General features: G+C 45.6%; 1 protein-coding gene across 3 annotated transcripts; it reads right to left on the bottom strand.

Moving 5' to 3' along the window:
* Window positions 1-65: 65 nt before the first annotated feature.
* On the bottom strand, window positions 66-11,830 carry LOC122624824 (E3 ubiquitin-protein ligase UBR1). Of its 3 annotated transcripts, none has more exons than XM_043804539.1 (12): window positions 11,641-11,830; window positions 10,576-11,009; window positions 6,919-6,936; window positions 6,452-6,634; window positions 5,993-6,327; window positions 5,601-5,933; window positions 4,848-5,535; window positions 3,619-4,780; window positions 3,453-3,564; window positions 3,257-3,385; window positions 1,809-3,189; window positions 66-1,745 (listed from the first exon to the last, which is right to left on the bottom strand). In XM_043804539.1, the coding sequence occupies exons 2-12, from the start codon at window positions 10,751-10,753 to the stop codon at window positions 637-639; spliced, it is 5,628 nt and encodes a 1,875-aa protein (XP_043660474.1). In that variant the 5' UTR covers window positions 10,754-11,009; window positions 11,641-11,830; the 3' UTR covers window positions 66-636. The 3 variants fall into 3 exon arrangements, with proteins under 3 accessions (XP_043660474.1, XP_043660475.1, XP_043660476.1); XM_043804540.1 differs by having other exon boundaries at window positions 10,576-10,820; XM_043804541.1 differs by lacking the exon at window positions 6,452-6,634.
* Window positions 11,831-13,097: the final 1,267 nt, after the last annotated feature.

Raw genomic sequence — 13,097 nt, 5'->3', positions numbered from 1 at the left:
CTATATATACATCGAGTGGGGCTGCATGAGCAGGAGTGAGAGAGAGGGAGAGAGCGGGACATACAAATTTTTGCCATTATTTTAATGTAATTCTCTTCCTTTAGTTGCACTTCCTTTAGTGACATTTGAAGTGCTGGCAAAAGTTTAACCTAGTCGTTACATTTTTAGCATATGGTTACATATATATATATACATATATATAAATATATATATACATATGCATATATATACATACATATATATAACTAGAGGAGGGCGCTGGGCCGCTCAAACTATCAACAAGTTTTCTAACGTTATCTCAAAAAAATAATAAGAATATTGTAATCAATTAATATTAATTAATAAGAAGAAAATCAAACAATAGTTTCAGTTGCCGGTAGGGGGCCGCTGGACAGGATTGTGTGGTGCTGGCGTGTTCGTGGCTGGTGTCGTTGACTGTGTGGGATGGGGGTGCTGGCTGGGTGCTTGCTTGGTTGGCTCGCTGGATGAGTGAGCGCGTCTCCAAAACGGATAAGTAGTAAAATGCTTAGACGTATAAATAGGCTCTCCTAATGTTAGTATGTAATAATCACATAGACTGCCGCCATTTCCTTTTTGCTGCCTGCCCTCTGCTCCCTTCTCGGTGCCTGCGGAGGACTACATGTGATGCCACTGCGCCGCCGCCACATTGGTGTTGTCGTTCAGCCGGGCGATCTCCTCGTGCAGTCCATGACCCAGCCACTGCAGGAAGATCTTGCTGTAAGCCGCCTGGCAGAGTCTCAGTGGATTACCGCGCCTCAGACCCATATCAGTCTCGCCGTACTCGTCCAAATATGGCGGCGGAATGAAGCACCCTTTGCCACGGCCCAGATACACAACCTGACAGTCGCGAATGCGCAGAAAGATGCCCACCTCGGCGCCACAAGTGTGTGCGTGATGAGTGCACGCGCCCACCGAGACCTTGTCCAGCTCTGGCTGGCAGCAGTACGATTGACCACACAGAATTGAGCCGCATATCAGGCACATCGTTGGCGTCTTCATCGCCTCGCGCTCGTTGTTCGGACAGAAGATGTCCGATACGCTGTTGATTAAATCGCTGAAGTCGTCACACAGTACCTTCAAGCGCGGCAGCGGGCGCAGGCACGGTTCCAGCTGCAGGGAGCGACGCGCCTCAGGCTGGCAACGCTGCTCCACGTCACGGTCAATGTGCGGATGCGAGGCAAACGAGTGCATCATGGTGGCGTACACCGTCTCCATGTCAAAGTAGACGCCCAGCATGGGATCCAGGCCCAAGTACTGGCACATCAGATCAAAGCGATCCGGCTCATCTGTGGGAAACGTGTCTGGAAACTCCACATCGGTAAGAAAGCGATAGAAGAGACAGGAGCAGCGCAGAAATGAGCTCATCTGACGCTGCACGTACTCGAGGAGAAGGGCCAAATGATGCGATTCACAGGGTATCACCACTGTCTGCTCATGACTCTGATTCTCTTCCGTGTCTTCCTCCGCCATCTGCTTCTGTTTATTCTTCTGCAGCACTCTGGCTGGGATATTGTAGCGGCGATAAAAGGCCACCATGTTGTCCCGAATCCGTGACGGTAGCTGCTCCACGTAATCCAATTGTGTCAGTTCAGAATTGGGCGCTCGTTCGGCTGTTTCCTTATCCACATCAAAGCAGAGGACCGCCTTGGTTAGATTGGCCAGGAACATAGTCTGCAGGATGTAAAAGTCGAACATGCTGCCGCTGGGTATGATTGATTTATAACCTGAAAAATAACGAAACAATCTGGTTAATTACAGCTGGTCAATAAAAACTTTTTCACACTTACCCTTTTCGGGTACCATCAGATTGAGCACTCCAAACTGGAACGGCACCAGCACACGGAAGCAGTCCCACTCGAGCACACTGGTGCCATTTTGATTGAAGACGGTGTCCAGGAGTCTAGCGGAGAACTCCGCTTCGAAACGCAACGACGGACGCAATGAGCAAGCCCTCACCAAGTTCCTGGCACAGCTTTGGTGGCGCATGGACAGCTCGGCCTTCAATGGCTTTTGAACCACGTATAAATATATCTCCAGCGCCTGCAGCGTGTAGCTGCACGTGTCCCACAGCATGGACACCAACTCGAGGCATTCGGGATTAGGTTCAGTGGGTGGATGGTCTTTAAAATGTGACTTCTGAATCTGCATGAAATTTGTTAGCAGCGTTTTGGTTAGGAATTGCATCAATTCGCTGAAGTCGGCATGCAACCTAGGAGGATTCTTGATTAGCTGCACGCTCCGCTCGAATTGAGCCAAGCCCCCGACCACGCCGGACATGCGCAGAATGTTGGACAGACTTGGAAATTGTGCCACTTCGTCGTCCTTCATGGCACCCAGTTCGATGGCCAGTGTGCTCATTATCTCCACGAAACTGTCCAATGGCAAATAGCTATCGGTCGATGTGGGAGCCGGCGAAAAAGCGGGCAACGCTTCGGTAACCGGCAGTATGGTGTTACTTAGGGTTCGGCAATACGGACAGTGGAACTCCACGTTGGCCGCCTGATTTCCTAGGACCGCACGATTGCGGTGTGGACGACGCAGCTCCTTGAACTCCTCGTTGCTGAAGTACTCCAGCCAGCAGTTGTAGTGCATCACATGGCCGCAGCAACTCATGTGCAGTGCACTCTGACTACTACGCAAATTTGGCGTAGTGAAAATCACACGCGAGGTTTGGACGAAAGCAGAGCTAACCAATTGCGGGCCGCATCGACTGATGGCACAGTTCTCGAAGCATAGAATGCATTTGAAGGTGTCGTCGCTGCCCTGATAAAGCTTGCGGTTCGGTCCCAAGCAGGCTATGTTCGGCTTAAGGGCCACTGCTCCCTGTTCCTCCTCGGACGGTATATCCGCCCAATCCATGGCACCCGTGGATGCTGACTCCTCGCGCGTTTCCTTGTCGGTGGCCGCAAACATTTCTGCATTGCTGTTCATGAACGACTTCTGGGCATTCTGCATCTGGGCCATTATCTGGGCCCGACGTTCGGCCGCCAAGCGAGCACGATTCTCCTTCTCCTCTCGCGCCTGCTCCTCGGAGCTGAGAGGCAGTTCCTCCCCGGCGCTTTGCTGAGAGCCACTAGGTCCTGCTCCACCATCACTGGGCGCCTGCTTGGCCTGCAGCTGCTTGTAGCGCTCGATGGTCCACAGCACAAAGTCGTAATGAGCCTCCAACTGGCCGGGTAATTATAAAAAAAAAGGATTAGCTAGTGGAAATTAATTTTTTAGGCATCAGACTTACCCTTGGGCAGCGGGCGAGTTCTTCCAACTTCTCCAGAATTCCGTACTGTTGGGAACGCTCGTAGAAGCTCAAGAAGGAATAGTGCTCGCTAAGCTCCTCCTGAATGGCAAAACCCAGCAAGTGAAGGACCTGTAGGGAAGTATACGAAATTAAATATTAGTAAGATTCATACATCAGTAAAATGTAATACATTTACCTTTTGAAGATGCGATTCGGTAAAAGAGCGACTGTGCACATTCAATGCCCGGTTCATAACCAACATGCAGATGTTGAGGAACACAGGGCACTGCAGGATGTTCGCCATGGATCTGAAAGAGCCGTGCGTGAATATATAGATTCGGACATGTTGCCTTTAAACTCACGTGAAGGCTGGCGTTAGTTGCGGCAACATCGGTGGCGGGCAGCAGACAAGCTGCTTCTTGGCCTTTCGCCGCTCCCGCTGCTGTTCCTCGGCCTTGGACTTGTCCTCTTTGGTGTAGTGATAGAAGTACATATTGAACTCCACAAGCAAGTGCTCCTTTAGTTCGTACACCCCCTTGCTGTCGGCACCGACGGGCTTCTTGAACACGGCCACCGTGTTGATGACATCCTCGAAAATGATGTCGTTGTTACCGCTATTGCCATCCGGCAAGGCGCGACTCAACTCCGAGTGTGAGTAGGATTTGATACACAACAGCTGGATGATCTCCTTGCGCAGGCGATCCTCTTCGGTCACCATCGAAACGCCAGGCATCCAACGTTCTCCAATGATCACGATCAGTAGTTCCAGGAACTCGTCAAAGATTGATGCTTCTCGCATGATTTCATCGTTCATATCATTATCGGACAACATGGACCAGTAGGTTTCCTGTAACCAGGGGATCATGTTGAACTTATTCAACACATGGATCAGGAACTCGTTGCTTTCCATAAGGGAGGCGCCTATCTGCAGGCAGGCTATGTCCCTGTCCAGCATTTCCACGCGGCAACGCACATTTCGGTAGAAGTAGAGTTGGTGCAACAGGGTGTACCCATTGCGGCGCCACATGCCCGCGGCCACCTGGGCGATCATGGCTTGGGTGCACAAAACCGGTTCGATGATCTCCCTGGGCGTCAGCTTAATGCTTAACGCATCTGTTTCCGTCTGCAGCTCGTCGTAGGTTAAATCGTGGGCACCCAAGTGCAGATAAATTCCGGCGTAGAAACGCGACAAGGGCAGGTGGATGGACACCGGCTGCACTGCTACATCATAAACCAGACAGTTTGCTAAATGGCCAGCCACTTTTTTCGGCTGCACGGTCCTCTCGCCACCCACTATAAAACTGTTGCTCACCAGCGCCCGCAATGTCATCTTGTAGAGCTTACGCAGCAGCTTCACATCGCCGGACGCCCACTCAATCACCTGCGAGATGGTCGTGGCCAGCTTGATGTGGAGGTTGAAGGCGCATTCCCACTCCGGCTCGTAGTCCATGTGTTGGCCCGTCTGCCTGGTTATCGACTCCATGCCCTGCATTACGTTTAGCACGCGCATCAAAGCCCGACAGCCTGTGTGTTACAAATGGGATCAGTTATCTTGAATGGCTTACAAAGTCAACAAGCTGCCGGTGCCTACCTTCTAGGAAACCGCTCCTTAGATCGTTGCTCATCACCTCCGGCTTTAGGCTGAGCAGGTATCGCAGATCGTAGAGGATGTAGTTAGCCCGCTTGAAGAAGGTGAGGCTGGCGATGTTCTTGCTAAAGTGCAGCGTCTTGTTACGGATGAACTTCTCGATGGCAACGTGGTAGAACGTGTGCAGCAGCTTGTTAAAGATGCCCTCGTGAGCGATCAGATGATGGGCTATGCTAGGCACCGTGAACAGCTGAACGCTGAGCGACACTATCGAAAAGGCGTGATCGTGGTCATCGCTAATGAAGTCCTCCACAATAGTGGCGTAGCGACGCGAAAACTCCTGGGCTAGGACCATCTTGTTGTCGTACTCCATGAGCATGCCAGAGATGAGCAGGCGGTGCCAGCAGGTGCGCGCCGTCTTCCACAGCTTCACGTCGTACTCCAGGATGTGACGGATGCAGAAAGCCTCCTGTTTGCGCTGCACCAGCTCGGAGAACGTTTTCCGGAAGAGATAGTGGCGCACCAGGAACTCCTGGAACCAGCCGAGCAGCTGCAGGGCGAACTGCTGACAGGCCACGGCCCCGATGTGCAGCACCGATGTCCGCAGGGACTGGTTGTTGCGCGCCGTCGACAGCAGGGCGGTCGGCAGGATCATCTGATTCTCGATGGATTCCTTTAGTTTGTTGCACTCCTGAAAAAAGGATACCGCTATGAATAAATGATGCTCTTGCGAAGAAGTTGTGTCTCTTGGCCCACCTCAAATGTATCGCATTTGACCACCGCTCGGCCCTCGCGATCAATCGCCGCCACAATTTCCATGGCGTCCTTCGGCCGGCACTTGGCGATCTTGGTCAGCGTCTGGATGACCTGGTCGAACGTGTGCGACTCGTCGTTGTAGAGCACCGTGCAGTACTGCGCTCCGTCCACTTGGCCGCCTTCCACGTTGCCATCCAGGCACTGCAGGCTGGCGTTTGGCTCGATCTCCAAGTAACTTACGCAGAAGGCGAGGATTGCCCCGAAGCAGATCTCAACCCGTTCCAGTACCGCGTCTGTCAGGATCTTGCTCTCCAGCGGATTCTTGCGATTTGCCTGGACAGATGAATGTTATTAGCTGCTTTGCACCTGTGTGTACTGTAATTGGTACTGACCAGATGCAGCTCGCAGTAGTGATCCTTCTTCCAGGCCTCGTCGTCTCCGCAGTCGCAGCAACCGCCGCCGCCGGAAGTGGACATCTTGTATTTGTGGAAGCGATGCGCCGAGCGCTTGAAGCAGTTGACGCAAAGCACGCAGGTGGGATCGACGCCGCACTCGCGGCAGCTGTAGGTGGGCTCCCCGTTCTTAAAGACCTTGCCGCAGACGGTGGCCGTGTTGCCCTCCAGCCGGAGCTTCTCCAGTGCGGAGGAAGGATTGTCGCCCAGCATAAATTCCACCACAACATCGATGATCTCCTCCTTGGCCAACGACTCTTTGAACATGCACTTGACTGGAAGAGATTACACCATTAGTTTGAACCGAACCCATGTGGGCTCAATGAGTTGCTGAATGCGGAGTATATTAAAAGCCTAGCTGGTGTGTGGTCGCGTCACGCTAATCCGCTCCAGACTTACTGGAGCCGCAAATCAGGCTCATCCTGCACTTAAGCCGCTTGATCTCTGGCACCATGTTCGCCTGCGCATGGGTCAAATGGAACAGCACCCCGACGCGCAAGTTCTCCGAGTTCGTGGGCCCTTGGCCCCAACCATGTTCGTGGTGATTACACCCACACTCCAGGCAGTTTGTCCCACGACAGCCCGCACGGTTGAAATCGGATGGAATTGGATGGATTGGTTGGATTGGTGGGATTGGTCGGTTCGGTTCGGATTGGATTTGATTCGATTTGATTGATGAATAGGGAATGGATTGGGGGAGGATGAAGGGTTACGATTAGTGCGAGTTTGGGCGGATTAGTGAAATAGTGTCTGTTGTGGTTGTTCAATCGGGATTATAGTGTAACTGTGGCTTTAGGTAAATTTACAGCAAAAGTTTGCAAGTCATTTCTGGAACTTATTGTTACTTAAAATCGTTGTGTACTCACGAGTGATCGCATTGGTATCTGAAAGACAAACAATTGGGTCAAATTAGTAACATTTAAACACTAAGTAAAGAAAGTGTTTGAATCTAATTGGATCAAGAAATAGAATATATATTCATTTTCTAAATTACAAAGCTATTAGATCAGAAATTGTAGTTCCGCTATATTATTATTAAATTACTGATAGCCGTGATCGGCCCATCTTTTGGTTAAATGTAATTGGAGACGGCTCAAAGACATTGCTATTGGAGGTTATACGAGGTTATAAATAAACATACTGACTCATGGACCAGCGAACTGTCATCTTCTGGCTTTATTGCCTTTCGATGCCGTGAGTAATGCAATAGTGGTCATAGTCGGGCTGGAGTATCGTTCAAATGCTTAGAACAGGTCAGACCGCACCGCATGTGGATAATGATAATGATCGTGATCGTGATCATGATCGCGGCTATATTATTGGGGCTGGGCGACCGCAAAAGAGAATCACAGTCGAAGACAAGAGAAACCTTCGGGCTAAACGAGTTTTCGCAACCAGAAAAACCAAATGAAATCAAATGCAAATGCAAATACAAATACAAATATACAAATACACAAATGCAAAAACAAAAACAAAAAACAAACAATTTACAACAAATGCAGTTCAAGGTCGCCACAAACGCTGTGAAAACTCTGCAGCGCAGAATCGAAAAAATACAATATTGAAAAGAGAGCGATAGCTTTCAATATAATCTACTATCAACGCATCTGACGTAGCTTCAGGGCTATCAGTGAAAAATAAAATATATGTAGGCATATCTACAACCTACAATGTCTGCAATGCACATACAGTAAATAAAAATAGACAACTCGCAGTGTACTTTCTATATGCATATATATGTATGATAGACTTAAGCGGCGACAGCTTGAAAATAGTTACTGTAAATACTCTTCACGGTCAGACATATCGGTGCATTTAGCTATATCTCCAGGTACATGGCTGCCTATAAAGAAATGCATTTCAACTGCGTGTGCGTCAGTTTACTGAGGCGCAATAGACTGGAACAAAGAAGGCGCCTGGAGCGGAAAATATAAGAAAGAATCGAATCGAACCGAACTGAACTGAACTGAAGTGCACTATACAGGAGAAGGAACGCCGGAAAAGAAGAGGCCACCTCATCGGTTCCTGAATCACAATTCTACAGGCGCGGTCACACAAAGAGATCGCGGCATGTTTAAACATATGTACTCGATTTTTCAAATATAAAGAATAATAGTTTAATTATTACAAAAAGAAATATGAAAGGTCTTCAAAATTGCTAGCTAATGATCAGTTTTGATATCAGTTAATAGTAATATAGTCATAGATTTCTTTCACATTTGTTTCAACAAAGTTCATAGGGTAACAATGAACTCGACTAAAAAGTACTCAATTAAAGTCTCAGCGAGACGTCATCAAAAGGTGACTGAATTCAAAATATATGCAAATTTAAAAGGCAAAAAACTTAATTACAAACAACACACGTAATTACAGCTTCCACCGAACAAATAAATCTTGGCCTTTATTCAAGATGATTTGCCATAAGCATGGATATAAACTGTGGCACCCACTGTATTGCACATTTCTCGATACCGAGAGGAAACTGAGGAAAAATAACGCCTCGAATCGTTACAAAGAGCATTTCTGAGTTCTGCAAGGGTAGGTGGGCGATCGACCCCATATAAATCTTGACAAACACCTACGCCTTTTGTAAAATATAATATATGCCCAAAATTGTGTCAGCTGTGCTGTTTTTGCACGAGCAACGTGAAAAACGAGAGCGAAAGCGGAAAAAGAAACAAGCCATTTGTGTACGCTTCAGATGAGGAAGATATCCCAACAAAGATAAGAAAGAAAGACGAAATTCGCAAAATGTGCCAGCGATTTGGACAGCATTTTGTGTAACAACGCATAAATGTATAATACATGAGTTTCCCAAGATTGAATCATATCCACTGAGGCGTGTATAGCGTTTATCAGCCAAACGAGCTGTCAGATTTATAAACACCGAAAATTGGCAAAAACTGGACACGTCAGGCGGCCAGGCGGAGAAGGTCTCCTCAAACGTGCACCTGGACCAGATAAACGCAGGTTGAATAAACTGCCTCCACATACATATGTATGCACATATTTCTGTACACTCTCCTCTGCTCTCTGGCTTATCAGTCAGCAGCGAAATTTGGGGATTCGTCTCCGCTCTCTGCGAAACGAAGCAATATACAGGGAGCTATACTCGTATGGGGTATATGGGCATGGCAACGCAACAACATCGGTAGCCATGACATCCATATGCTTAGCAGCAGATAAGAAATGATAAGAGCCATGAGAAGGGGTAAAAACACGATTAGCAAAAGCGGAAAGTAAACATTGTTGAAGTAATTGGCGGAAATATTCGCCATGCCAGGAAATAAAGAGCATTCAAGAAGAATATACACTGGAAATAATTATCATTATCTATATTTCAGTTGCCATTACCTACTATTTACTAGAGCTGATTTAGTCACAGAAATTGCTCATAAGTATGAATATATGTTTGTACTGAGTTAGTAACGGCAAGTCATAGTTGGCATACAAGCAAATAGTTCCTCTCGTTTCATTTCCCCATTTCCTATTAAATCAATATGTTATAAACAGAAAGTCGTCTCCAAATTAGTGACGCTTCAAATGCTTTCCTAGATTCTCCCAATTTGTTTGTTTCAATAGTCGCGTTGTTGCCTTTAGCTTCGGATAATGTGAACTTCTGGCGGAATGTGGTGCAAAACGAGTTTGTTTACTACATTTATTTGTTGCCAGGCCAGGCCAGGCTTTAGCCATTGTTGAAACAACTTGCATACACCGGACAAAAAAATTAGAGTAGACCATTTATAATTGCCACACAAACTAGCATACATGCAAACTGGGTTGGCAAATTCGAAAAGAGCCTTAAAAACTTAAGATGCCTCAAAAATATTGATAAATTTACACAATTTCTTGTTTATGTGTTAGTTTAATATCAGAATTAATATCAGAAGATTTCCCACAGTGCACGATATAGTGAGTGTGCATAGAAGGCGAGACAGGTAGAAAATCGAGAAGGCGGGCAGGTGAGCGGTGGGCGGATGAGGGGGTGTTGATTTTTGAGCTGGCAAACTTGGAGAGCCAATTGAAAGGAAAACTTGGCGCAGCAAAGCACGCCGCATAGGAAAAACAAATTCGCGGAAATGTGAAATAGACAAAACGTGAGAACGACAGCAAAGTCAACAAAAGCGTGCAATTGTTCAATGGCAATAAACAAAAGACGAAAGCTGAACAAAAATAGCACTAAAACACACGACGAATAATGATAATTCAAGAGCGAGAGTTTTTAATAGGATTCGACCAACTTTTGACGCCCCATCGATTTGGCATTATGGTAGTGCCATTATAACCAGCCTTCTGATCGAAAGAATGCCATATTCTATTTGAAAACTATCTCAAAGAATGAAATTCATGTATCTTATTGGAATTGAAAGAAAACGCGTCTATTGGATTGATTGATTCCTATGTATTATTATAATAACAGAAAACAGCTGTTTTTCGAGAGAAATAAAACTAGAGTTTCAGTTTCTGATCCTTCCTGCAGATCCATGCGACTAAGGATTACGTGCGTAGACACCCCGACTCACCTGTATCCGTACCGCTCGTCTGGTAATCGAAATACTTGGGCGACTCGCGCTTTAAGAACTCGATGATATCAGAGCGGTCTAGTGTGCCTGCCTGGCGCTTGAGGCGCCACTCCTTCAGCGGCGAACTGCACTCGGCAGGGGGCGCCACCACGACGTCCTCCATGTCGTAGCGATCCATCGTTGCTCTCACTCGCACTCGCACTTGCACTGGCTCCTCTCACTCGCTCCCTCTCCTTTTGTCTCTCCTGGTGGGGATGACAAAAACAAAATAGTTGCAGCGAGGATGTGTAAGAGTGTGTGATTGCGTTGGTGTCGTCTCTCTCTCTCTCTCTCTCTCTTTTCTGCGTCCGTGTCCTTGTTATTCCTGGGGCAGTAGTTGTTGTTGTTGCATTGGTTGTCTTATGTGTTATTTGCCTAAACTTTGCTAATAAAAACTAAATAAACAATACGAAACGGAACGAAACAAAAACAAAACAAAAAAAAAACGGGATTTAGTTAGGATGCGGGAACAAAAGAAATTTTGAGTTGCGCTCTCGCTCTCTTTCTTCGTGGGCGAATTTTCGATTTTCCTTTTGGAGCACAGCACTACGCACACACACACTTGCTAATACAAATTTTCTATTTACAACAGTGTAGAAATTCACGAGGACTGACAATTCAATCGAGGAAAAATGAACAAATGGAGAGGAAAGACTCAGTGTGCAACTGTTGCTTTGCACTTTTTCCTGTGTATCAGCCATGTGTGATTGTTTTTGGATTTGCTTTTTTGGCAGCAAGACAAAAACAAAAAAGAGAGAGAGCGCATGACAAAACGAAAGAAACAAAAACTATAAACAGACACACACACACATGCACGGGCACTATTTTTGGTTTTATTTTTATAATAATCGTTTATTATCTACGCTTTTTTTCTTTGGTTGCCTTTACGTGCGCTTAGCACCTTAAAAAAAATATATTTTTTCCTTTTCTTTATTTTTCACTTTCCGACAAGCACACACACGCACACGCACACCAACTTAAATTCACTGTAACTGCGTTTCGCTTTCGTTTTCTCCTTTTCCCAACCTTTTGCTTTTTCGTTTGGCTCTAGGGGTATTCACTAGTAATTTACACTTGTGTTGTTGTTTATATCTATCTATTTATACTGGCAGGACAAGGATTCGTCTGCCTTCCATTAATTTCGTAACCTAAACGCAACAAAAACAAGACTGTCATCGACATAAACAGCGTTTTCTGTCCGAGCCTATCGATGACTACGGTACGTCAATAGCTAGAGGTGCTATCGATACCCTTGCGATAGTTTATTGGACAGTGTTGGCGAATTCGCGGTTGCTCGCCAATCAGTGCAGTTTCGCGAGTATCGATAAGAAATCGAGTTTCCGCTTTCTGTTTGGCGCCATGAAAATCGATTTAAACTACATTTGAATTATTATTTAAAACCGTCTACCATTTGCCAAATGAAACTAAATATGAATAATAATAATGAACGATGTGATCAGGAAGCCCCAGATGAATTTCAAAGCCCCGAAGTGAAAAACAACACAGATTTAAAACCACATATTTCTATTTAATTTTGCATACACACAAAAATGTCTTTATTGTTTCGCTTTTTTGGTTTTTAGTTGCTTTGGATCGCTTTGTTGGTATACTTGTGTCTGTTTGTTGGAAATACATAGTTTAGTTCGTTTTTTCTTTGCTATATCTATTTGGATTCGGTTCGATTTCGATTTCGGCTTGAATACTATATGCTGAGATGTTGTCTTGAAACCAAATCACTTCGTTAAATACTGTCCAGTTTTGGTCTTTTTTGTGTTAGATGTGTTCAACTGAATAATAGGTTTTCCATCGTTTCCTTTGTACTTTAGGGAAATGAGTTGTATGTTGCATTTTGTATTTGTTGTTAGCTTTGCGTTTACATTGTTTGGTTCCACGTAGTTAATGGCTTTTTGTCGCTTTGGTAGCTTGGAATACATTAAATTCTGCCTTAGCACAATTACATATATAGTTTTCCTTTAGTTTATTATAGAATTCTTGTTTTAAACATTTATAAATATGCATTTATCGTTTAGTTAAGTTTAACATTTATTTATTCTCGGGTCTGTTTTTTTGGGCATTCTCTTCTTTTGGTTTAGTTAACTTGGGTTTCAAGTGGCTGCGACCCCCCATCGTGTACAACATTTAAAGCTTGACTATATTGTTTTATCTGGATTTCTTAGGTTTAGTTGGATTCTGGAAGTCGAGGGCCTCTCATCGGCCCCGCTACAATAAAATTTCAATTTCAAGTTCAATTTCGCTTATTGACGCAACATTTAACACCTAGGCATTTGACAAGTAAATCCCACTTCAAATATGGAACTTGCGACTTCCTCCTTCCGTTTAATGTTAATGGTAAAAAAATCTAAAAAAAATTGTTTCGCCATTTCTTTTGTTTTTTTTTTGTTTCGTTTTGGTTTAGTTCTCGCTAAAGCACACCAATTCCCCCGCATATGTATATATAAGACATATGTATACCTGATCCAATG

The sequence above is a fragment of the Drosophila teissieri genome, chromosome X, assembly GCF_016746235.2.
Source record: "Drosophila teissieri strain GT53w chromosome X, Prin_Dtei_1.1, whole genome shotgun sequence".
NCBI lineage: Eukaryota > Metazoa > Arthropoda > Insecta > Diptera > Drosophilidae > Drosophila > Drosophila teissieri.
The sequence above is the reverse complement of the archived record's forward strand: the minus strand, read 5'-3'. Positions and strand labels throughout refer to the sequence as shown.

Bases quoted from the DNA above. Each gene is read 5' to 3' on its own strand.
- LOC122624824 (XM_043804539.1), bottom strand. From the start codon at position 10,753: ATGGATCGCTACGACATGGAGGACGTCGTGGTGGCGCCCCCTGCCGAG. The intron at 6,328-6,451 runs GTAAGTCTGGAG...AATCTCTTCCAG, and splicing joins GAGCCTGATTTGCGGCTCCA to TCAAGTGCATGTTCAAAGAG. The intron at 3,386-3,452 runs GTAAATGTATTA...ACTTCCCTACAG, and splicing joins CCGAATCGCATCTTCAAAAG to GTCCTTCACTTGCTGGGTTT.